This window comes from Pelodiscus sinensis, chromosome 7 (assembly GCF_049634645.1).
Source record: "Pelodiscus sinensis isolate JC-2024 chromosome 7, ASM4963464v1, whole genome shotgun sequence".
Taxonomy (NCBI): Eukaryota; Metazoa; Chordata; order Testudines; family Trionychidae; genus Pelodiscus; species Pelodiscus sinensis.
In genome coordinates, this window is record NC_134717.1 from 41,360,487 (window position 1) to 41,386,836 (window position 26,350).

The 26,350-nt window shown below is 41.4% G+C and overlaps 2 protein-coding genes and 1 long non-coding RNA gene across 7 annotated transcripts in view; 1 reads left to right on the top strand and 2 right to left on the bottom strand.

Annotated features, from left to right (window-relative positions):
* The window catches only part of DYNC1I2 (dynein cytoplasmic 1 intermediate chain 2), a 42,330-nt gene extending 31,383 nt beyond the window's left edge, over positions 1 to 10,947 (top strand). For both annotated transcript variants that reach the window (XM_006138976.4, XM_006138977.4), the window contains 11 exons: positions 1,350 to 1,439; positions 1,714 to 1,876; positions 1,964 to 2,063; positions 2,548 to 2,673; positions 3,676 to 3,822; positions 4,175 to 4,288; positions 4,735 to 4,868; positions 5,823 to 5,967; positions 7,709 to 7,849; positions 9,311 to 9,436; positions 10,291 to 10,947. In XM_006138976.4, coding sequence (XP_006139038.1) covers positions 1,350 to 1,439; positions 1,714 to 1,876; positions 1,964 to 2,063; positions 2,548 to 2,673; positions 3,676 to 3,822; positions 4,175 to 4,288; positions 4,735 to 4,868; positions 5,823 to 5,967; positions 7,709 to 7,849; positions 9,311 to 9,436; positions 10,291 to 10,404 — 1,400 coding nt within the window. In that variant the 3' untranslated portion in view covers positions 10,405 to 10,947. The remainder of the gene's footprint in view (positions 1 to 1,349; positions 1,440 to 1,713; positions 1,877 to 1,963; positions 2,064 to 2,547; positions 2,674 to 3,675; positions 3,823 to 4,174; positions 4,289 to 4,734; positions 4,869 to 5,822; positions 5,968 to 7,708; positions 7,850 to 9,310; positions 9,437 to 10,290) is intronic.
* Positions 1 to 24,075, bottom strand: part of LOC142830189 (uncharacterized) — a 29,475-nt gene extending 5,400 nt beyond the window's left edge. The window contains exon 1 of the long non-coding RNA XR_012905212.1: positions 22,273 to 24,075. This is a non-coding gene — a long non-coding RNA (uncharacterized LOC142830189). The remainder of the gene's footprint in view (positions 1 to 22,272) is intronic.
* Positions 24,076 to 24,951: 876 nt separating this feature from the next.
* Positions 24,952 to 26,350, bottom strand: part of SLC25A12 (solute carrier family 25 member 12) — an 88,482-nt gene continuing 87,083 nt past the window's right edge. For all 4 annotated transcript variants that reach the window (XM_075933624.1, XM_075933625.1, XM_075933626.1 and 1 more), the window contains exon 18: positions 24,952 to 25,591. In XM_075933624.1, coding sequence (XP_075789739.1) covers positions 25,396 to 25,591 — 196 coding nt within the window. In that variant the 3' untranslated portion in view covers positions 24,952 to 25,395. The remainder of the gene's footprint in view (positions 25,592 to 26,350) is intronic.

Sequence of the window (26,350 nt, forward strand, 5' to 3'; positions counted from 1 at the left end):
GTTGGAAAGATTTTCAGACCTCTCTAAACCTATCACTATGTGTGTGGTTTGGCAGCTGGTATGGCCTACAAGCTGTATTTTGTTTAGAGGGTAAAGGCTTGTCTGTGGACCTCCTGGAGTGCTGGTAATTGCACAGGCTTGCCATTGGGGAAGACATGATTGGAAGCAGTGAGGCAGAAAAATGTTGTGCCATCCCATTGCCACCTCATAGCAGAGACATACAATCCCAGTAGTACCATCTGGTTGTTGCTATCTAGTCAGCTGGCCTAGCTGCTGGGACCATGGCTTGGCAGCTGGTTCCCAGCCCTTGACCACGTACGTGTGTGTGTGTGTGTGTGTGTGTGTGTGTGTGTGTGTGTGTGTGTGTGTTTTGTTTGAGAACTTTGAACATGGGTCAGAGAAATGTCTGTGACAAACAAGTAGAGTCCCTGTTAAATACTGTCTCGTTACTTGTGATGAAGCATGCTGTAGACTCCTGCTGCTATTTCCTTATAGACAGATGACATAGCTGTTTAACCAATAAAAATAGTCTTTTCAGAAACTTACCTTAGAAAGGAGAGGGGGGAAAAAAGACAGGAAATGCATATTCCACAACACTAAGTAATTTAAAGTTATTTTCGGGTTTACAGTATTCAAAGGATAAAATATAGTAATGTAAAAAGTGCTGTAAACCTTGTCAGTATTCCAGAATGTTAGCATTTTACGTTATTCATTGCAATTAGGGAAAACACATTTTGCTTTAAAATTCTCATTGCCAAACATGATACAGATAATGAGACTTGCATTTAGAATGACAGAAAAGAAAATGTAATCTCTCTGCTATTATCTTTAGCAAAATTTGCCTCTCAAAATAGCAACCTGAAAGCTAATGTAAGTCATCTTTATGCCATGTGAGGACCCATTAGACACTGATGGTTTCAGATCACAAGTAAGCAGCATCTCTGTAGGCTATTTTAGACATTTGATTTTCTTTATTCTGCAGCATTAATGTGTCAGCATGTTACATAAAACTATGTGGTACTTTTATATTCAGTCTGGAATGATAAATGCTTGTAAATTTAGAGATTTCCACTGTGAATTCTCTGCAATTGCTTATGTATTCTGTTTCAGTTTACACAGCTACGCAATTTGGTATGACTGTTGGGTACTAAATAGTGATGTAGATAATGTTCTGATTAATATTCCTTCACTTTAACCAAATGTTACCCTGGTTAAGGATTAAGTTTTGGAAACAATCAATTTATGTAAAATTTGATATACGCAAATATTGTACTTTTGTATTTGAAACTGGATGGAACTTTACTGTGCTTCACTAGGATTATTGTTATTTTGATCTATCACTTTTTTAGATGATGAAGATGAAGATGATGTGGTAGTACCAAAGCCATCAGTTGAACCTGAAGAAGAAAAAACATTGAAAAATGATAAAGAGGAGGAAGGTACCACTTCACTTTAAGACATACTGTTCTAAATTATAAATAAAAGGCTGTTTAGTAATTTTAATGTAGTAGCTTATCCTGACATTTGACTTTTTAGCATCTTTCTGTAACCAAAAATATTTAAAACTTAAGATGTAAAAGTGTTAAATATATGGATGTTAGGAAAGTATTTTTTAAATGCAAAATATACTTTGGGTTTTCTTCATAAATGTTTCGACAGATGACAATGATCTGTAGGAAAACCTAACCGTTGTTTGTTTGTTTTCCCCCTCAGCTGCCCCACATGAACTTACGGAAGAAGAAAAACAGCAAATATTGCACTCTGAAGAATTTTTAAGTTTCTTTGACCATTCTACAAGGATTGTAGAAAGAGCTCTTTCTGAACAGATCAACATTTTCTTTGACTACAGTGGAAGAGACTTGGAAGACAAAGAAGGGTAATGGGGGAGTATTGCATGCTTTTTACTATATTTGTAACTGAAAAAGTTATGAGATTAGTACCCTCCAATTCTCTCTCTTTACAGAGAGATTCAAGCAGGCGCTAAACTGTCCTTAAACAGACAGTTTTTTGATGAACGCTGGTCAAAGCATCGAGTTGTTAGTTGTTTGGACTGGTCATCTCAGGTAAAAGCAATACTTTGAGTCATCTTTGCAGATAATTCAAGTTTTGGGCACTCAACTTATTTGAACCATAGCATGCACAGTTCTTTAGATGTAATCCTTAGAATAGCTGACACATTTTGCTGTTTACATACTGTAATTGATTGTGATTGTGTTTATATATTTTAAAAGAGGTAACAGACGTTAACTCAATGTTCTTTTAATTGCAATCTATAAATATAGCAGAAAATGCCCAAGGCATCAAAGTTATAGCATTAGCTTCAGAAACTAAGCTTACCTAAATGTTTTAATTATAAAAACAATCCATTTGCAATAAGTAAATACTGAACATAATAGTATTTTAACACGTTTGAGTCAACTTTGTAACTATATTTATGGGTTAAACTTAGTTTTGCCACTATAGATCAAGATTCTAGAACTGACTGGACCATAAGGAAGCTGTTGATTTTTTTTGAACACTATTTTCCATTAACTTCTCTATAACTAGTATCCAGAATTGCTTGTAGCCTCCTATAACAACAATGAAGATGCCCCTCATGAGCCTGATGGTGTGGCTCTTGTGTGGAATATGAAATACAAGAAAACTACTCCAGAGTATGTCTTTCACTGCCAGGTATGATACAAGTTCCTATGTCATGAGGCTAAAGATTTTATGTTGATTAATTTGGACAAGTGCCTTCTTTATACTTGTCAACATAATGATTTCATTGAGTTGGCATGTACTTTAACCACGTATTTGCAAACAGATGTTGATAGCTGAAGACTTCATCAGTTTGAAAATATTCCTCTCTGTTGCAAAATTTCCTGACATTGAGAACATTTAAACATATCTGAGAATCTGTTTCTTAAGCTCATTTATTAAAAGAAAAACCTGACATTGTGCCTTTAAGTACAAGGGTTTTTTCAGGAACTGTGGTGCAGAATGTACAACTAGATCGTAGCCCACTGAATGAAATGTACATAGCCTGAGGAATTGGGGGAAAAAATAGATAAGTAAAAACATATGCTTCAAGTAGAAAACGGATGCAGGTTTTAAAAACAAAGGTAAAAATGTGCAAATCTTTTCTGTTTGACCAAACCTGCAGTAACCATTTATTTTCAAAATGTCATAATTCTGAAAAATCACTTAGTTGAATTAAAACAAGATTATAATACGATATTGTCAGATTACTGTCAAGGCATAGATTCCAAAAGGTAATTGTATTATGATTTGATACTATTATGACAAAACAGTGTTCAGTGCTCCTTAAATGACTACAGAATGTGTCTTAGTAACAGAAATAGAATATAGTCATATTATCTTATAGGAATGATACCAATCAAATGTATGCATTTGGAGAGAGTAGGATTTTTTTTAATTTTTAGTCAGTAAAAGTTGAGACCAGAAGAATAGTTAAGTTTCTAAGTAACCATTCAACTCATAGTTGAGTGTGTCTGTGTGATTGGACAAAAAAGCAGAAGACAGTAAAAATAATATCAGATGTAATTGGGCAAGCAGCTCACTTCCAATAATTGGTCAGATTTTCTGTCTTTACATTCTTGATTTTAGTTTTAAACATAAAACTGTTCCTTTTTTGTGTGTGGTTTTGTTTTGGTGTGTGTCTATCCTTTGCAGTCAGCAGTGATGTCAGCTACATTTGCAAAATTTCATCCAAATCTGGTGGTTGGTGGCACATACTCAGGCCAAATTGTGCTATGGGATAATCGCAGCAATAAAAGAACCCCAGTGCAGAGAACTCCACTTTCAGCTGCTGCTCACACGGTAGGGGGTGAAATGAGAACCACTTGCTATGGAGCCATTAACTCCTTGGTGTGGGAGAGGGTTTCCCCTGAATGAACAGTGACGTTTTAATATTTGTCTCTGTCTTCCAATAGTAGCACTAAAGAATTGTCTTTGTCATTCATGCAGCCGTAAGTTTTACATACACCCATCTCAAGAGCATGTGTTATTTGATGGGTTAAATGAGTTTTCATGTTTCAGATAGTACTGTTAACTAACTTAAATTGCTTTATGAAATATTAAAATGTGTATTTCATGTTTGTGTTAAGTGAATGGCACTGAATTTTTTACTGTGGAAAATGTTTCTGAAATGAGTTTCGTAATCTCTCTTCAGCACCCTGTGTACTGTGTAAATGTAGTTGGGACGCAGAATGCACATAATTTGATTAGCATCTCAACTGATGGAAAGATATGCTCATGGAGTCTGGACATGCTTTCCCAACCGCAGGTAGGATAAACTCAAAGAACTATGTAATAGAGAGCTGTAGATGAAGCTATTACTTACCATGTATTCTCTTCAGCGCATATATTCTATATCTTAGCATTATAATATTTATTTCACTTGTTTGTTTTAAGTATTTCGTATGACTTCGTAAAGTGGTGTTAAACATTTTGACCATATATGGACGTTCTCCCCATCCCTCCTTGAGTGGTTATATAGTATTTCTGTGAGAAGTTCCTTTTTACTGCAGTAAATCAAGTGACACGCTACTTTGATTCTTCAATACTATTGCTAAAGCTTGGATTCATGAATGAGGCCGAGATCATCTAAATATAGAAAAGGGCTGGAATAAGAATAACTTGTGGACTAACTAGAACTAGAGAACCTACATAAATTTCCAATGAAAATTAAGATGGCAATTTTAAAAGATGTTCCACTACTTTTCTCCATAGGATAGTATGGAATTGGTTCATAAGCAGTCCAAGGCTGTAGCTGTCACATGCATGTCCTTTCCTGTTGGAGACGTCAACAACTTTGTTGTAGGAAGTGAGGAAGGCTCTGTGTACACAGCATGCCGCCATGGCAGGTAAATGAATAAATTACTTTGTTTAAAATAGTGAAAAGCTTCTCAGGATTTTTCCCTTACTATAGAAACATTTTGTTGCACAATTGTAACCATTGTTCATGGCAGAGCTCCATGCTTACATAAAAAGGTGGGTATTTTTAATATGAAATATTAAATGAAACTAAGTTCAAGAAAAGGATCTCCATTGCTACTGGTATCCGTATTTCTTTTCTTTGGCTTTTAATTATGAAAAGGAAAATGAACTAGTAGACTTCATTTCTATTCATTTGGATTGTGTAGCCCGACATCCCAAACTTTATATCGGTTCTAGAGATAATTGTACAGTAAAATCATGCACAGCTCTTCAATTGGCTAGTATTTTTACTGCTGTTCAATCTGTTTTGAAATTGTCTGGCTGTATCTTATCAATTGCTTTCTTAAGTAAAATTGAGTATCCAGTTTTCATCTAAAAAACACCATCACTCTTACTGCACAGCTGTTTGGTTTAAAACTAGCCAAAATTGTATCTCTTCTTTGTACCATCCTTTTCCCCTCCTCTCCACTTTATCAGCTCTCATGAGAGTTTTAGGGTTGTATTGTCACTCAACTCTAGAACTAAACTGTGCCTCAGCTGCACACATGCAACTCCTATTTAAGGCTATGGGAATTTCATATCCCTATTTGTATTTTGTTCTTTATCTGATCCAAATATATAGCTATTGCTTGAGAGGTTCCTAATCAAATCTGGATGGGATGTATAGGCTTGCCAAATGTTACTGTTTTCTGTGGTGTTATATCTACATTTAATTGGAATAGGGTTTGGAAAAACGAGTTTAATATATAGGATCATAATCAAACCCACACTTCACTGGCCCTCTGCAGGCCAAATCAGTTTATTTAAAATGTATCCATTGTTGCCTTTATGTGAAATATAGTTTCTAAGGAAATTAACCTAAATAATATATTTTAAAATAGCAAAGCAGGAATCAGCGAGATGTTTGAAGGACACCAAGGACCAATCACGGGTATCCATTGCCATGCAGCAGTTGGACCTGTAGACTTCTCTCATCTTTTTGTCACCTCATCATTTGACTGGACAGTAAAGCTTTGGACAACTAAGGTATCTAAAACAGAGGTATTAACAGTGTAGACTTTGACACAAGGTGGTGCTATAATGTAAGCTTTAGTTAACCAAAGTGGTGTCAGGTGGCTAAGGGATGCTTGTTAAGTTGAATTGGTGAATGGTAACATCAGATGAGTTAGTTTGTGTAGCTTAGTTCTCTTAACATGGAAGTAGCATCACCAAGATTACTTTTGTCAGCAACAGAAAGAGGAGTCCTGTGGCACCTTAAAAATTAAATTTATATGAGCATAAGAAGTGGACCTCGGCACACAAAAAGCTTATATCCAGTTAAATGTAAGGTGCCACAGGACACCAAGATTAGGGTAACATATTGCTCACCTAAAGGCATCTTGTATGTGAATGTGGCTTAGTTTGTCCATTTTGCTCATCCTTTCAAATTTTGTAACTGGATTGGGAAGAACAATGTAATGCTTCAAGTCCATCATGTAGTAGTTCAGGTGTATTATGTATTCTAATTATGGCAGGAGCAGGCAAGATCCAGCCTAAAGGTCAGATCCAACCTGCAAAGCCACTGGATCTGGCCTGCCAGCCACACTCAGGTCCCTCAGGCACAGCCCCATGCCCACTTTAAGTGGCTTGCTGCTCTCCATGGGGGAGGGAAGGCGAGAGAGGCTTTACACATTGCCCTTGCCCCCAGGACAATTTCTCAGCTCCTGTTGTCTGGAACTCCCCAACACCTGGAGTAGAAAGCCACAGGGAGCAGCCAGCAGTTTGAGCAGCCTGGGCCTGCAGCCAATAAGGAGCCTGCATCAGAGTCCTGCAGGGCTGTGGTCAGGAACTGCTTAAATAAGCACCTTCTAGCCAGATCCTGCTTCTAGAACTCCAGCTCCCTGCCCCAGGTCACCCCCACACTCCCAGATCATATATCCCTTCCAGACCCTGCACCTCCTCCTACACCCTTCCCTCAAACCAGAATTCTTTCCTGGACCTCAGTTTCCCTCCTTCACCCAAACTACTCTGACCTCAGTCTCCTACCCCAGCTCCCTTCCGCTACCACCCTCCATTTCAGACCCCACACTACCTCCATAGAAAAGTGTGGCCCTAGACCACTTACCAAATCTTGGAATGTCTCCCCCCCCCCCAATCAGAAATTATCACCCACACCGGAATTATGGTAATTCAGGTGTCCATTGCAGGTCCTCACATCTCCATGGTCCTCACTACAGCACACAAGGCATTGCCACAGTGTTGTAGTAAAGTCAAAATCAACACTATTTTTTAGTGCGTGATTAAAGTTGCAGTCAAGTGACAGACTTACATGTCCTTTCCTTCACTTCCGTAGCAAGCTGCCTCTGCAACATAGTTTAACTATCCCAGAGAGCATGAAGCTGTTCTAAGGTCAAAATCAAGTTGGGTTTCCCCCGTAACAGTGTACAAGCTTACCTCCAGGCCCTCAGGTCAGCTCACGAGATTTTTTCCAGAACTCATTCATATTTAGGTTGTTATACCAGACTCCTATTGAAGCTATGTTGTAATAGCAGGCAGTAAACATGCTATATAATTCATCCAAAGAGGTTTTTTCCCCTCCTGCCACTTTTTTTGGCCTCTATGCAAAAGGCATTTTGAAGGAATTCTTTGACACAGATTTCTACTTGAATTTAGGATGGCTGCAGTACAAAAATCTCACTATTTCACATTCTTTGCAAAATATTACTTTCAGAATTCCAAATGTTCATGACTGTGTAGTGTAAAAATAATCTACACTGCTTTGTTTCAGAATAATAAGCCTCTCTACTCATTTGAAGATAACTCAGACTATGTTTATGATGTTATGTGGTCTCCCACTCATCCTGCACTGTTTGCTTGTGTGGATGGAATGGGTAGGCTTGATCTGTGGAATCTCAACAACGATACAGAGGTAAGGTACAATAAACTAATTTTCAAATCTGACAGGAACTAAAAATCTTAGGCTTCTTCAGAAATGTGCATGTCCAGAAGTGCTTTATTGTTGTTGTGCTATGTATTTCTGCTGCTGGAGAGGCATTCCTCAGATGTATCATTAAAGGGGAATAATTCATATCACCTCATTTTTAGTGCCTGATGTTGGTAACTAAAATGTTCTTAGAGTTCTTGCTTATGTCCATTCCACTTAGGTGTGTGAGTGCCGTGTGCACAATTTCTGGAAACTTTTTACCCTTAGCAGCACTTATTGGGCCATCCTGGGAGCCCCCTAGAGTGGCACCAATATGGCTACACATATGTTCTCCTGCTGGTCCACAACCCCCCTCAGTTTGCTAGAAAAATCCTACCACAGACAAAAGAACTTAAGAATGGCCATGCTGGGACAGAACAATGGTTCATCTAGCCCACTATTCTGTCTTGACAGTGGCTTATGCCAAGTGCTATAGCAGGAATGAAGAGAACAGGTAATCAAGTGACCCATCCCTTGTTGCCCATCCTGGCTTCTAGCAAACAGAGGCTAGGGCCACCATTCCTGCCCATGCTGGCTAATATCCACTGAGCGACCTATTCTCCATGAATTTATCTAGTTTGTTTCTGAACCCTGTTTATAGTCTTGGACTTCACAACATCCTCTAACAAGGTTCCACAGGTTTGACTGTGGTGTGTGAAGAAATACTTTGTTTTAAACCTGCTGCCTATTTATTTCATTTGGTGACTCCTCGTTCTTCTGTTAGGAGTAACACTTCCTTATTTACAACATAGCTTTGCAAACAGTGGGGTACTGTAACTGACTAGTCAGTACCCATCCCAAACCCCGTGTATACTGGCCATGTTACATTTAAATAGTGCCTTAAATAGTAAAGGGCTTTGTACCTCAAAATTCACCTATTCTTCAGTCTAGTAGCAGAGGCTGTTGAGGTCATTCCTAAATGCACATCTTCCAAGTCGTAATTAAATGATTTCCATTATACCAATGTTGTTTGTTTTTTGAGGAAAAATTGGAGAATTTTCTTCGTACGATTACTTTTTGGCAAATTTCAAGTACATACCCATTGCCCTGTAGCTTGTGCGTATTTACACCTGGGATGTTCCTAGTGATTTAATTGTTTGCATTAATATTATAAAACATTTTTTTCTCCAAAGGAGGATTGCTTTTAAACTAGGATATGTCACGACAGTTTCTGCAAACGTATTTCTTGTGAATGCTACAAACTCAGGGTTTAAGAGCGGAGGTAGCTTTTGGGAGGAAAGATGAGCAGGGGAAGGAGTAACTGGGGTAAAAATCTCCTTTTTCCATAGGGAGAACAGTTGGCTGGAATAGACTTTCATATTTTTTTAAATAACTGAGGGGCATTAGCAGAGAGAATTACAGCTATAGAAATGCTGATAGCTTTAACTGTGTGTTAAATGGACACAGGTACCAACTGCAAGCATTACCGTGGAGGGTAATCCTGCTCTTAATCGTGTGAGATGGACACATTCTGGGCGAGAGATTGCTGTAGGCGATTCAGAAGGCCAAATAGTAATATATGATGTGGGAGAGGTAGGTAACTTTTGGTGGATATTTTGTGTTAGAGATTTTTAAGCACCTTTCTGTCACTTATCTTTTTGACTTTCCTTCAAAACATTTTTGCCAAAAAAAAGATCATTCAGGATAAAGGTGTTCTAGTCCTCTTGCTTTTAGGGTGATAGTTTTTAAATGAATGTTTTGGTCTCAGTTCAACATCATACAATATTTTAGAATTTTAAAGAAACTGACAATGTAATTGTGCACATAAGAGTAAAATTGTCAGTATTAAGCTGTTGAAATGAGAGCTAACAATTTACAAGCTCTGTGTAATTTACACCACAGTAGAAACTGTGTTTAAAAGATCCGTAGCGGATGTCAAAGTTTCACCTTCTTTATCACTATTCTGCCTGCATGGCATGGCGGTCATGAGCCAAATATACCATCCAGTAGTTATTTCAACTATGAAGTGAGACTCTCTCAACTTCAGTTCCTACAAGGCAGAAGTCACTCTCTAAAATAATTACAGTTGGTATGTTTATTTCAAATACTATTGGACAAGGATAAAGAACTGTTCTTTCACCTGTGGAGGAGGACTCTCCAGACTTAGGTACATGAGCCAAGCTTATTACTACCTCAGTGCTAGAAGTCTGACAGCATCATTATTAAGGATCAAATTTGTTAGCATTTTAAAGTTTACTAAGCTACCACCGTTTGTTGGACAATGCATATCAGCTGTATTGGCTTATGACGCTATTTGAAAACTTTTAGTGACTAACTTAAGCTGTTCTATCAACATCACACTTCATAAATGTAGTGTTTAGACAAGGTGTTAATGAGCTAAATTACATGCTATATGTATTTATAAATAATACTGTATTTCTCTGTAGCAAATTGCTGTTCCCCGCAATGATGAATGGACACGTTTTGGTCGAACACTAGCGGAAATTAATGCAAACAGAGCTGATGCAGAGGAGGAAGCTGCAACACGCATCCCTGCCTAAATCTTTCAAAATGATTTATAGTAGTGGATTTGGGAATGACTTATGTAAGTTTTCAGAGTAATAGCATGCTTCAGTTCAGTAACCTGAGGACAGACATGGAATAAAATGTGGATTTTGAAAATGTATAAAGATAATTGAAAATTAAGTCTTTCAATGTCACTTTTTTATAACAAGCACATTCTTGGCATTATTTAATGTTTAATACAGCTACCCTGACTTTAAGAAACATGTTTTGCTGAAACACTAACTCAGATTTGTATTCGCTCTAAGGCTATTGAATGTTTCAAATAATATGTTACTGTTTCTGAAAGAAACACCACGAGTTCATTTCTCAATCGGAACTTCCTATATTACACTGGCTAACTTTCATTAGATAGTTAATATGAAAGTGTTAATACTGGAATATTAAAACTTAAGTGCATGCATCTGTTCAAAGTAAACCTTAATCCTTTTTCTTACTTGATCTTTTTAATAAACGAGGTTAGAATAGTAGGCTATGATTTAAAAGAATTGGTCTGTAATAAAACTTATTTGGTCACTGAACCTGACTTTATAGAATATGTATTTTAGTATCAGGTCTTGGTTAAAAAGTTGTTAAAGGTGAGATTTATTTATAAATAAAGGTTACATGAGCTTTTAATCACCAGCCAACTCTCTCCTCCCCATCTCTCATTCTCCTTTAGTAGTACAATCTTTGCTCAGATGTACAACATCATTAGGAACCACTTCTTTACAGTCAAATCATAGTGTAAGATTCTTTCCAAGACAATTCAGAGACTCAAGAGGTAACCAATTCCTGTCATAGAAGATGCTATCCTCCTCATACTGGAAGACCCATATGTTGGCCTCTTTGTGGCTACAGCCCCTACTTAGAAGTACATGGTATTAAAGCACTGTTTGACGACATGTACAAAGAATATAGAAATGATTCCTTAGTGTTTTGGCTAGAGATTTCTAGATTTAGCAGCAGGACTTCTGCAGGCTGTTGAAAAAGCCTATTGTATTCTGCAAGATAGAAAAAAAGATAAATGCCTCACTTCATGGTATAGGTAATACAATTGCCAAGCAACTTTAAAAAAGCAAAGAGTAACCTATTTCTGCTACGTTCATATGAGGCAGTAAATGGACTTTTGCAGAGATGTGCAAAAAAAAAAAAAGTCTTGTCACAAGAAAACTGTCTTCCCTCTCTGTAAGAGGCCACAGGTGTCACCTTAAATATTTGTAACTAATCCCAATCAGCTTTAGGGAGCCAGAAATCTTCTGGGCTACCCTGTCTTCAGAGATAATTGACCTCAACTTCTCAGCCCTGCATTGGCTGCAAAGGTTCTCCATTATCATCAGAGGTGCGTCTCTCTCAAGGATTCACCAGTTTCATGTAGCACTAGCATCAGTCTGCTTTTTAAATTATTTTTCCTATCAACTCTACTCTGACCCCTTACTTTGGCAGCAAAAAGGATGTTTTGGTCTGTGGGTAGAGGAGACAGTGCCTCTCCATTCTTGAACCAAGGCTCTGATTAATAGTGTATCTGCTTCAGTAAAACCTTTTTACTATTAAGGCCACTGTCACTCCACCATGCCTCCCAGGAGTATGGACTTTGCTGTTAAAATCTCTGAATACTCTGCCACCTTAGCTATCTCTGTTTTCCTGGTACAAAACAGGCCCTAATTGAACAGTAAGGGAAGTGCCTGACTCCTCCACCAGGAACATTTACTTCTGACAGAGACTTCCCACTCTGTGAAATGGTACAGTGTAGCTGAATGATGTTGCACAGGACTCAAGAATATCTGCTTAGTACAGTGCTCCCCTAATGCTGGCCTGCAGCCATCTTGGAGAGGAAGGGAGCTCTCAGCTAACTCAAGCTTTTCTTCCTGCAAACCTGGGCCCGTCTATTTGGCAAGTGAGAAAAGTGAACGTGCTTAACAGTAGAAGACTGATTTTTCTTCTGTCTGAGCCTATTTCCATTTTTCCTCTTTTTTTACTACTGAGTCAAGCCTTATAGGAAGGTGATGTGCAAGGAGCTCCTACCCAGGCAAACTGGAATACAAGCTCTTATGACTGGAGTGGCTGAACTGGAGCAGCTAAGAGACCAATGATACTTTCTGGGATATAATAGTACAATCTGCCTCCACTCTGACAACTTCAGTGCTGTTGCAGAAGCAAAAGACAGGACTATGCAGTGAAGAGAAACAATCCCATAGCTGGGACCCCTCCTTCCACATGTCAGTCCTGTCTCGTCTACTTTTGTACTGAGAATACCTGTCCAGGGGAGGGAATCCTGTGTCTTAGGAAGAGACAGATAATAGCAAATCCAATCATTAGAAAGACAGATAGCTGGGTTTGTGAGATCCAGATAAACTACATGCTACCAGCCCCCTATAGAGGTGGTAAATCTCTAAAGACCTCTAGGCAGACTTACGTGCAGTGGCAGGGACGAGCTAGTGTTCATGGTACAATGACATAAGGAAAAGTAGGAGAGAGGTCCTGGGGCCCAAATTCAAATTCCAGATAAGAGACTAAAGTCCAGGACCTCCATGGTAGCATTTTCTGAAATGCTTCCAGTTCGGCAGAAGTGCAGGATCTCATTGCATAGATGAGATGATTGTGTGGAAGCAGGATTTAGGTTTATTAGAAAGTGAAGAGGAACTATTTCAGAAAGGAAGAGCCTATAATGGTGGGTTCCACCTAAATCAAAATGGAATCAGATTGCTAGCATGTAAAATTAAAGACTGTAGAGGAGTTTTTAAACTAAAGGCTAGGGTAAAGCTGACAGGTACAGGGGAGGAGCTATCAATGGAGAGTCTCTATCCTAGTCAAGAGAGTATAGAAGTTAAAACACAAGTAGGATCTGAAGAGAAACTCAGAATGAAAACATCCCACAATTATATCACAAGAAGGCTGACAACTGGAGAGACATTTTAAGTGTACATACAATTCTACAAAGTAAGATTGGTGAACGTGAGCACCTCCTATGAAATGAGGATAAACATAGTAGAGGCAGTGGATAAGGATATAGTAGGGAAGCTAAATGCATTCTTTGCATTGGTCTTCATTACAGAGGACGGGAGAGTCCCACATCTGGGACATTCTTTTTACATGACAAATCAAGGAAATGATCCAAGTTGAAGTGTCAGAGGAAGGTTAAAACAACTTGATACGTTAACAGAACTATCTGATCTTCACCCAAGAGTTCTGAAGGAACTCATGACAATTTCAGAATTAACTTTAGTATGTCATGTATCACTTAAATTAGGTTCTGTACCAAATGACTGGAGTATAGTCAACATACCAATTTAAAAAAAAAAAAGCCCCAGAGGCAATTGTGGCAATTTCAGGCCAAAAAGCCTAATGGTTGAAACTACATTTTAAGAACATAAAGATCAAACATCTGGAACACTTTGCTGGAAAAGAAACAACACTGCAAGGAAAGTCACGTATCACCAATCTGTTAGAATTCTTTGAGGGGGTTCACAAAATGTGGACAAGGGTGAACTGGCCTTTCAGAAAACCTTGGACCCAGTCCCTCATTAAAGGCACTTAAGACAATGTAAACCATCATGGAAATAAAAGAATGTCCTTTACAGCTGATAGAAATGTAGCTGTGTTAGTCTGGTGTAGCTGAAACAAAAAACAGGACTACATCGTCCTGTTTTTTCTTTACAGCTAAGTAACTGGTTAAGAGAGGAAACAAATGTTAGCAATAGTTAGTTTTCAGACTGGAGAGAGGCAAGACTGTTCAGCATATCCATAAGTGATTTGAAAAATATTGCAAATGATACAAAATTAATCAAGGCAGTGAAGTCCAAAGCATTACAAAGGGGTCTCTCAAAACTGGGTGAATGGGCAACAAAATAGCAGATTAAATTCAGTGTTGATAAATGCAAAGTAATTCACACTGGAAAACATACAAAATGGTATGCCTAAATTAACTATTAAAGATAGATCTTGCAGTCATGCATAGTTTTCTGAAAACATCCACTCAATGTGCAACACTAAGCAAAAAAAAAGCTAGATACGGTGTGGAACCATTAGAGAAGAGAGAAATATCAAAGAGCCACTAGATTTTTTGGAAAGAATCACTTGAACCCAAGATTAAAACCTTAGCAACCCAGTTTTACATGCAGCTCCATGATTAGTCATGCTGTTGAGGAGAATTTGCTAAACTGTGGAAAGAATGCCTCTCTCACCTCAGAGGCCAAAATGGTGATGCTCCCTTCTGGAGGCAAATTGAAGGACCTTTCAGTAAGTTTTTTTTGTTTTTAAAATATAGGTTGTCAAGTGATTTAAAAGTTGCAATTTATCACGCTCTCATACAATAATAGAATACCATTTAGATTTTTTGTATTTTCAAATATATTGATTTCAATTACAACAGAATACAATGTATACAGTGCTCACTTTTATACTTAAATTTTGCACTATAAAAAGATTTTCAGTTCACTTAATACAAGTACAGTATTGCATTCCCTACCATCAGAGTTGAGCTTGCAGTTATTTTTGTATTACAAAATAAAATTTTTATATATATACATACATGCATGCACACACACACAACGTTCCAGCCTACAAGTCCATTAAGTCCTACTCTTCCTGTTCAGCCAGTCAGACAAACAAGCTTGCTTGCCTTTGCAGGAGATAATGCTACCTGCTTATTTACAACATCACCTGAAAATAAGAACAGGCATTCACACGGCATTGGTATAGTCAGCTTTGCAAGATATTTATGTGCCAGATGTGCTAAAGAGTCATACGTACGTTCCTGCTTCAACCACCATTTCATTGGACCTGTGTCCATGCTGATTGATCATTATCAAGCAGAATAAACAGTGCAGAAGGCGGCATGTTCATTTTCATCATTTGAGTAACATGCCACCAGCAGCAGGTTGATTTTCTTTTTTGGTAGTTCGGGTGCTGTAGCTTCCACAGCTGAGGGTTGCTGTTTTAAGACTTGTAAAAGTGCACTCCACACCATGTCCCCCTCAGACCTTGGAAAGCACCTCATATTCTTCAACCTTGGGTCTAGTGTTGTAGCTATCTTAAGTCTCATACTGATCCTTCCAAATCAGCACGGAAAACGTTCTTAAAATGAACAGGTGCTGGGTGATCACGTGAAACTGCTATAATACAAGATATATGGCAGAATGCAGGTAAAAATAGAGCCAGAAACATACAGCTATTCCCCAAGGAGTTGTCACAAATTTAATTAAGTCATCAGCATGGAAGCATGTCCTCTGACATGGTGGCCAAAGAACGAAGGAGTATGCAAATGTTTAGCATATCTGGCACAAATACCCTACAATGCCCACTACAAAAGTGTCATGTGTATATCTGTTCTCACTTTCAGATAACATTGTAAATAAGCCAGCACCATTATTTCCTGTGAATGTAAACAAACTTGCTTCTCAGCAATTGAGTGACAAGAAGTAGGACTGAATGGACTTGTAGGCCCTAAGTCCATACTTGTAAGTTGTGCTTTCACAATAGAAGTTTTACTACAGTACTGGTATGAGATGAATTTAAAAAATACTATTTTTTCCATAGTGCTCACTTTATTACAAATATTTGCACTCTGCTTTGTATTGTGTTGTAATTGAAGTCAATATTTGAAAATACAGGAAACAAAGATTTAATAGTTAATTGTTATTCTGTTCAATAGTGTAATTAAAACTGATTAATCACAATTTTTAATCAATTAATTTTTTTAGTTACACACACGTAAGTTTGGGTACTTCAGGAACCATCACTGGGATCTCCAGAGACATAAGTCAAAAAGGAACTGAAATAATGCTCATTTCTGCTGTGAAACTCAAGCTGCATCAGCTAGACTACCTAACAGAATCCTGGCAGAAAATGCATAAGGCTAGTGTGTTCTCACACTCACTGTAACCAGAGAGAGGTGGTCACTAGTGTCAATCTGACAATTCCTGACCATCGGTAGAGTTCCCCTTACACTGGTGGCTCTAAAACTTTTTGGCCCATGGCCTACCCGACTCAATTCAAACCTTTCCACAGACCACCAGCTGCTAATGGAAATCTGCTGTTAATTACACCTGAGCCATTTAGCAAGTACTGCCGTTAGGGAGAACTATTTAATTTAACTAGTAAAAAAGGAAATTGGGGGGGGGGGGGGGCAAAAATGAAAGGCTCAGTGTGTGGGATGCAGCTGCCAGCAAGTGGGATAGGGATGGGAGTGCAGGATCTGAACAGGAGGTGAGATGCAGAAACAGGGTGTCTGGCCAGAGGCATGGGGAGGAGCAAGGGAGGGTGCAGAGTGTGGCCAGGAGGAAGGGTGCAGTAGTAGAGTGGGGGTACGGTGTCTGGCAAGGGGGAGATGGGAGAAGGTGGTGTGGGGTCTGGGCATGTGGGGGAAGGGGGACACTTACCTGCCTTTGTGCCCCCCTCTGCCTCCAGGCACCGTGTCCCAGGCACAGCCTCCCACTGCTCCCATTGGCTGGATTCCCAAACTGGAGGAGAGGGAGCGACAGCACATGGAGCCACTCTGGCTCCACTTCTTCCCTTGGGGCTTTCTTCCCTCCCCACAGCAGGAAGCCAGTGCTAATGCTCCATCCTCATGGGGGAGGAAGAAGAGAGCCTGTGAAATTGTAGCCCCAGTGCAGACTCTCTGCTGTGGGGGGAGGTTAGGAGAGGGGGCTGAGCTCAAGCTGGGGCCCACCTGCAAGGCATCTGCAGCCGCTAGTGGTCTGCAGACCCTGTCTGAGAAGCAGAGGATTTATGCTGGAAGAGAATTTTACTTCCTATCACATGAGGTCTCTTTCAGGAGGGGGAAACATGAAAACTAGACAGGAGCATGAGCAGAACTTAACAAAACTAAGTGGGGGAGCAGATTTTAAAATGGAGTAATTATCAATTAAAATGTCTGTTGAAAAACTTTCAAAAAAAATTCAGACACAATATCAAGCTCTCCAATCAACCCTTTTCCATCAAATATGAATATTCAACATTTTTTTGACCTGCTCTAGCAATTGAGCATTATGGCACAGAATCATAGAACTAGAAGGGACCTCAAGAGGTCAAGTCCAATCCCCTGCCCTCACGGCAGGACCAAGCACCATCTATCCCTGACATGTCTGTCTAACCTGTTTTTAAATATCTCCAGTGATGGAGATTCCACAACCCCGCTAGAAACCTTGTGTCATTGTAATGCCAACAGGGAGACTGGAACTTGGGCCCTGTGATGGGGTGAGGCAACCCCGCACTAAAGGTGCCCCCCCCCCCAGCGAGGCAGGTAGAAGCGGCGCGGCTTTTCTCGCCGCTGCCGAGGACGCTGTTGGCGGGGCAACCAGGATGCGCGACGCTCGGCAGGCGGCTTCACTAACGCAGTCCCAAGCACCGTGGGGGAAGGACCCCCCACACCGGGATCGATGGGCAACGGGGGAGGAATGCCACCCCACCAGCCTCGGGGTGGGTGGCCCCGCAGATGCCCCCAGTCAGCCCTATTCCCCACTGATGCCGGTGGCAAGGAGGACGCCAGGGGTGAGTAGAGCTAGGGAGGAGAAGGTGGAGCCGCGGGGGAACGCAGGTGCAGGCATTCTGGAGGGGCGAGGGCAGCACCCTCCCCAGGTATAAAACCAGCAGAGTCAGGAGCAGAGGGGGAAGGCGAGGAGGAGGACATCAGATGAAGAGACAGAGGCACGAGGAGGCAGCGGGACAAGCCGGCTGGTGAGCGGATGAGCGAGGGCGTGAGGAAGCAGCCCAGGGCGGGTGCGTACTGGAGCCCGCGGGCTGATGTGTTGAGGCTCCATGCCCCATCAGCCTTAGGGCCCTGGGCTGGGGTCTGGAGAGAGGGAGGGCCCGGACCCCCCTCACCTCCTCGCTCGAGGGATCATCTGGGCGACCGAAGGGAGGGTTGACCGGGCACCGGTGGAGGAAGACCAGGAGTGTCTGAGACGGCAACCAGGGCAGCGGGACTGCCCAGGGCGGGGTGAGCCTGTGGACCCCGTAACAGGCCCTCTGGAGCTTAATGCATGACCCTCTATCGCTTGAGCTGAAAGCCAGCTGACATGAAATTCAGTGTAGACAACAGGAAAAGAAGGTAGCTCTTTAAAGCTATACTAAAGTGCTCAGGTTTTGTAACCTTAAAAGCAATCAAAACCAGAAACCATAGGGAAGAGCAGACACAAATGAGTCCCTGCTGCAGGAGTTTGGATAGAGGGGGAATTAATAGGAGTGTCTCTTTTTAATCTCAAAATGCATTTGAATAATTTGGAAAGAGGAGGAAGAGGAATACAGCACTCTGAGCGGTATAAAAAGTTTATCACGAAGTTCAGTAGTGCAAAGGTGAGGTGGGCAGGAAGGTGATAAAGATCATACTGACAAAAGGATATACCTTTCTGGGCAGCATGCACCCTGTGAAGCTCACTGTTGCAAGATAACATTGGGACAATAACGTAGTAGCAAATTCTTAGAAATATTGTACACGCAAAATACTTAGCGAGTGCAATTACATTTACTGCATTATCATGCAATTACTTTTTATTTCTTACGCTTCAGTGTATACTCCACATAGTGGCATAGTGGAGTTTGGAAAATTTAGTATGTCAAAAGTAGATGTACAGTGACAATTGGACACTGGCAGCAGCAAGGGATGGGTTGCTGTATTTGATGACATCAACCACTGATCTCAACAGCTTCTGAAGCAGACTAACTCAGGCCAAGAGATACAGTAGCTACCAGTGGCATTGACATCAATCTTGCTGCAGGGCCCTGACAGTGGAAAGTCCTTTGCCCAGAGGACATGACAGACTCAGAAAGCAGTTTTAATGGCACAGCAACAAAGGCCCATCACTATCCCCATGAATAGGCAAGGGTGGCAGGACATGCAAGGCCAGGGCAGCTGGCAAATGCACTGATTTGGCACGTTCTATTGGCAGCCTCCCACAACAGAGTCCCTACTCAGCACAAGACAGATTTTCAAGCTACTCAGGGCAGACAATGACATTGCTTCTGACTAGGTACTTGGGAACATAATTTACATCTTGTTTCAGCTTCAGCAGATAAACTACACTTTAAAACAAACACAAACTTGAGACTGAGGATTTTAACTAAACCAAAAGAAAAACCAGTCTTAGCAAAAGAGTACCAGCCTCAAGCGTGTTTCCGTCTGATTGTGCAGTTCAGATGGGTGGCGCTCCAGGTACATGCACAGGATAGTTGTAGCTTACTGCACTGTATTTTTTATGGAAATAAATGCCATGTAGTACTGGATGTGCTAATTACATGCCTTTGTGTATATGTAATGAGACATGTAATCACAGCACTAAAAGCGCTTGTTTATTTCAGTGTGTATTAGATATGCACAGAGCTGGAAAGATGCACTGCTACATTCAAAATATTTAGCAGAAAACCATAGGAGCTCAGACAGACATGTAGGAGTCCAAAAACAGGACAGCTCACCTGTACCATTATGCAAGAGAGTGGGCCCAAATGGCCCAACATGGGAATCTCTCTCTGACCCTACCACAGACCTCTTCCATACCTACGTGGTAGCATCAAAAGGGTATTTTAAAAGGCAGGCAGGGCCTGTATCTGTCAATCTTCAACTATGCAGCTCCATGAGCTAACTGCCACATTGAGTGAGAGGGGTCTATATCAGACTCAGAAGCTATTGCAGTCCACGGGCTGCAGCAATCAAAGTTTCAGCTGGCACTCTGCTCAGGGGGAGACTTCTGCAGTAAGTCAGTTTGTGCTGTGGTTACATCAGGGAGAACAGGGACCAGAGTGAAAATATGCCATGATTTTTAATTTCTGATGCAAAAAACTTCAGAGATGTCAGTGGCTGCCCAGTACTGAACAACATGGCATCTCAATGCATACCCCCCTCCTTGCAAGTTTCAAGTGCCTGAAAAATGGACATATGTAGTTCACCATCAGAGTAGTTTTCCAGAGCCCTATGCTAAACAGCAACTGCTGGATAACGACAGTTGTTTCACAACTTGCAAAGTTTTGACCAGGGGTGTGAAAGTAACTCTGTACATGGTTAACCAATGCACCCGGGGTGGTTACACACAGGCTCCCAATACATATGAGGAACTGTGCACTGGCTCCCGGGGAGTTGCCTGTTATCAGAGGCAGCAGCATGGAGGAGTAGGTAGAAGCTACCTGCCCCTAATGTGTAACCTGTAACCACTGACATTTTCAGCAGTTACATGGTTTTAAACACACATTTTAACATCTCTAGTTTTGACTTATTTTTTTCCCCCACACTTGACAAAATGTTTTGGCTTCAACAAAGCACGTTCAAAACAAAACACAAAACAAAATACACCAGACACACACCACTCACCTGAAAAAACATTTAGCTGAAAATGCTTTAACCAGCTCTCCCCTACTACATGGGTCAAAATCACCTTCCAAGCATAAGTATCAGAGAACATTCTAAGTTTCTTTAATGCCATTTGTTCTAAATCTCTTCTACAATCCTACTTATGCCAAGAGAACCAACAGGTTCGTGTTGCTATTTAATCTATGCTATAACCAGAAGTTCTCTCGCCAATTCTTGCTATTAAAAAAATTCTATTATGAGTGAAGCTCATATGAATACAGGCTACTATAATGGGAATTATGTCTTCAGGAGGTGATCTTTGCTCAACTGATTTGAAAGTGAAATAACCTCAGGTTTCCATCAGTTTTGTCTTGTCAAATACGCCCTCTATTTTCAATCCAAAATCATGCTGTTCAATTTGACATTTGCCCTATACATTTTTACCAACCTTACCATAGTAGTGCTTCCTTTAGCTGAAACACATGGGGACTGCATAAAGAACAGGCATGTCATGTGATAGTTTTCATCCTCCAGGCATGGGAATTTGTAGTGAGCAGAGCACAGCCTTACAGATTCTACTGGAATTTAAATACATTTGGGTAGTTTTCTTTCCCCTCCCTCTCTACTCTAAACAATTTTAATCTAGAATTAGAAGAAATTGTTTGACACACAATAAACTAGTTCTTGCTCCTAAGGACTTTGCTAAGAACTGGGTATGAATATGAGTCTTGAAAGGCTCCAGCATGGATCTGGAGCCACAGGTTAGGTATCGTTTGGAATGGTTATTAGTATTAAAAACTGGAAGCAGAGCTTCAAGCCATTTATAACCATTTTCTTTTTTCCTCCCAAACCACATTTGCATTCACAATCCCATCCCTTCTAACATTTAGGGAATGAAAGAGGATGCAGGGGGGAGGGGGCAGGATTTCTTCCGTCAACCCCATGTCTGCAGTAAGAGAGGGAGCAGCAGGCCAGTTGCAGGATGCTAGATATTGTAAATGATCATCCCAGGAGCCTCACTGTCCAATCACTATTTTAGAACTCAAGTCAGTCAACAAGCTGTGACGAAGATTAAATGCCAGTGGGTACCAAGCATTTTTCTACTCCTTAGGCAAGTGTATTCTTTTCATAGAGCAGAACAAAATGTGAAGGTATAGGAGTGTGAGCTGCCTATGGAGTCTATACCTGGGCAAACTGCAACAACAAATATATTCTAACTGAAGCCTAGGAAAGGAGTGCCTCATAAGAGGTTTGATTTATTAGGACATAAGCTTTCATGGGTAAAACCCACTTCATCACATATGTGAGTTTTACCCATGAAAGCTTATGCACTTAGAAAGCTGTTAGTTTCTAATGCGCCACAGGACTCCTTGTTTTTGCAGATACAGACTAACACAGCTACCCCAAGACTTTTCACCATAATAGGCCTGGTGAACATGCACCCAATTCCTGTTGCAGTCAAGGGGAGTTTTATTCAAAAACTATTCTCCCTATTTTAATACGCATACACTGCCAGACCCAGCCTCCTTTAATCAGGTTTCTTGTCCAAACATAAGCCAACAAACCAACAGAAAATAGTCCTGCTCACCTTTTGTCTTAGGCTTCACAGCCTCTCCTCCCAGAGGTCTCTGATCAGCCAGCCAGCTCATCTAGGACAGTAGCTTCATGACTCCACCACAGAAGTTAGCTTCTTTCTCCTATGGTGCCAGGCACAGCTGTCCAATCATTCCCCCTCTCAGGCTGTTACAGCCCCAGGTGTAGTCCTGCCTCTTTTAATTGGCTCAATTGCCTCTCTGATATACAGGGGCACTTGTTCCGCTCTTCTTACAGGGACCAGCAACCTTATGACAGTTGGGGTGATAAATTATAACTATGAACAGGGACTCTTGTTTTTTTCTTTCTCTGGCTGGTGTTTTGCATTTGCTCCAAAAGCAAAATTGTCCACCAGGGCTTTTAATTGGGCAAATCTACTTAAGGCAAAAGTTCTACACAATTTTTTTCTTCAAAGAACCCAAAAATCTTCTCAGTGTAGAAGACTGGAATGCCACCAAGTGTCTTCATTTTATTTTTTCTGGAACTTGAAGAGATTTTGAAAAACTGCCACCTTTCTCCTACCAAAAATGAACTTAGCTCCTCCCTGAGCAAGTATTTTCAAATGGTTATTTCTTACATACCTCAAGTTCACAAAGCCAGGAGGCCCTACAGCTAGCTCCCAGAGTGGTCAGAAATCATTCTTCTGAAGCAGGAATGGGGAACCTTTTTTGGATCAGGAGCTACCGACTCACATTAAAATCAGTTGGGGGTCACACACAAGTGAGAAGCGTGGGGAAAAAACACCTCATGGACATGGCCCCCAACTGATAAGCAGGAAAAAATAAGGGAGACACGTTTACCTCACTTGTATAACAGGGTTCCCCTTGCACTTCATCCCCGCAGTGTGTGTGGGGGTGTGCCAAGGTTCAGGGCTTCTCCCTGAGCAAGATTAACTCTTCTGGGGGTTCTGGGTTCAGTATGTGGGAGGGGGATGCCAGGGAACAGGCTGGAGGTGGAGGTGCAGGGTTGGCCAGGAGGGAGGGTGCAGGAGGAAGGGTACAGGAACAGGGTGAGGAATCTGGGCAGGAAGTAGGCTGCAGGAGTAGGCTGAGTGGGAGGGGGTGCAGGAAGAGGGTAAGGGATGCAGAGCACAGGGTTTGGGTGGGGGTCTGGGAGCGTGGAAGGGGGCAAGGGATGAGGGTACCTACCTGAGCAGCGCCTGGGGTGGGTACAGGTAGCTCTATGCTATCTTGAGCTGGCTGGCACTGCCCCTCATTACTCCCACTGTCTGGCAATCTCAGTAGAGCCCATAGGCCGAACGCCAACCATAGCTTGCTTGGATCTAGCCCACAAGGCTTGCCCCTCCAGAGCTCGGCTCACTCTGCTGGATTCAGCCTGTTTCATGGGCCAGATTTGGCCCGTGAGCCATGGATTTCCCACTCCTATTCTAAAGCTACAGGCATCTCCTGTGCCAAATATAGAGCAGCTTTGTAAATCAGCAAGACGGTACCAAGAGATGTTTGCACACATTCATGCAGTGAAGATCAGGTGTTAACTCCTTGGCAGCAGGGATACGATTTTCCCATGCTGCACATTACTACAAACTTTGTACCACTAGTGAAGGCACAATCATAGTAAAATGGAAACTGTAATCTATTTAAGAGAGAGATCTGAATATAGGAGACATGAATATTCACCAATCCAACTTGTATGTGATAGATTTCCTAGACTATGCAAGGAACCAAATTTATCCCTAAGCAATTCCACTGAACACAACGGGCTCGTCTACACTGGCCCCTTTTCCGGAAGGGGCATGTTAATTTCAACTATCGTAGTAGGGAAATCCGCGGGGGATTTAAATACCCCCCGCGGCATTTAAATAAAAATGTCCGCCGCTTTTTTCCGGCTTTTAGAAAAGCCGGAAAAGAGCGTCTACACTGGCCCCGATCCTCCGGAAAAAGCGCCCTTTTCCGGAGGCTCTTATTCCTACTTTCGAAGTAGGAATAAGAGCCTCCGGAAAAGGGCACTTTTTCCGGAGGATCGGGGCCAGTGTAGACGCTCTTTTCCGGCTTTTCTAAAAGCCGGAAAAAAGCGGCGGACATTTTTATTTAAATGCCGCGGGGGGTATTTAAATCCCCCGCGGATTTCCCTACTACGATAGTTGAAATTAACATGCCCCTTCCAGAAAAGGGGCCAGTGTAGACGTAGCCAACAGGTAAATCAAGAGTAACTTAGGCCAAGGGCTTTTGTTAGTTACTTACAAATATGACACTTTGGGGACTTGCCGTCAAACTAGCAGTACATATCCTGGCAATTATTTCATTCAAATATACTAAAACTAAGCTCTGGACTTATTCAACTTGATATTCAGATATATATTTACAGGATACATTTATTGAGAGTGCTCACTTATAACTGATAATAAAATCGCACTACATTTAAACAGGATATCCTGGAATTCAGAATTATTAAAAAGTTACTAATCAGCTTTACCGTGAATATCTGGGTAATTCCTACAGTTTCCAAGCACTTCTCCTCACATACACACCTACATTTCCAGTACTGTAGCCTCCTGTCATCTTTGTACCTTTGCCTTTATTAGATAACATCTTCATTTATTCCCTAAAACATGTCATGCTACACTGTAATAGTCCCTTTTTTACCTTAAAAAAAGGTATAAATACACCAAATATCTGATTATTTTTATAAAGAACACAAATATGAGAAAATGAAATGACTTGAAATATATTTTATTGTCACATGATTCTTAATAAAAACACCTTCAAAACATTCTGTACATATCAAACTGTTTAGAACTGCCTACCTTTTATATAAATGTAATCGTGTATAGATGCCATGATGTCTCTGTACAAAGATGTACAATATGTACAGTAACATTAAGAGCAAGCTGTGCAAAGCCAAGTCAAGATTACTGATTCATGCTAGTGGTTAAGGGGGAAAAGTCAATGCAGAACTAAAGCTTCAGTCTGTTTCATGGGTTCAGATGATTAATTTATAAACAAATGCATATTATATATCATATAGAAAGTAGTGATTTGACTTGAATTCTCAGTTCAGGAGGAGCAACATGCAGCTGATCGGCTAGATACAGTACTGCTCTCTTAAGTGTTTTTTTTTTTCTTTTCGTTGCATTATTATACTAGGCTGAAAGGTCATCTCAGGATTCAGCTGCTAATTTAGGTAGAACTGAAGCAACATCAGTAGATCGAAATTTTGGAAGATAAAGCCCAAACTTGTTTTCTATGCCAGCAAATGTAGCTGCAGCAAGTCTGTATCCACCTATGTGGTCAGGATTGACAGGAGGGAGGTTTGAGATTCGAGATTTTGGTGTAGATTCTGATCCAGCGGGTTTGCTGTTTGAGGAAAAAAAAGAAAAGGCTGATTATTTAAAAAAAATTTCCTATACCAGAGCAGAATCTAAAGTTATTCTGATTAGTATTTGAAATAAAGGAAACTTGCTTTAAAGGCCACTATCAAGTAGTTCACGCTAAAATTTAGCTTCTGGATATTTTAAAATAGAAATATAGAAACCCAAATATAGCCGTTTTGTGCTGTGTACAGGCAGTCCCCGGATTACGTGGATCCGACTTATGTCAGATCCTACTTACGAATGGGGTGAGGGAACCCTGAACTAGCTGCGCCCCCCCGCCAGCAGACCGCCGAGACGCGCCACAGCGGTCCCGCCCGCATCATCCTCGGCGAGAAAAGCCGCTCCGCGTCTCCCTGGTCTGCTGGGGGGAGGGGGGCGCAGCTATTCCCCCCCCCCCCCCCCCCAGCAGACCAGGCTTTTCTCGCTGACGCCTGGGATAGAGCAGCTGGGGGGCTGCCGGGTTGGTCCCACAGTGCCAAGGTGCGGCGCTACTGGACCAACCCAGCAGCACCCCAGCTGCTCTGCCCCAGGCGTCCCCAAGTCAGCCGCTGCTGAAACTGATCAGCGGCTGACTACAGGAAGCCCGAGGCAGAGCTGCTCTGTCCCGGGCTTCCTGGAATCAGCCGCTGATCAGTTTCAGCAGCGGCTGACTTGGGGACACCTGGGGTAGAGCAGCTGGGGCGCTGCCGGGTTGGTCCCCGCAGCGCCAAGGTGCGGCGCTGCGGGGACCTACCCGGCAGCG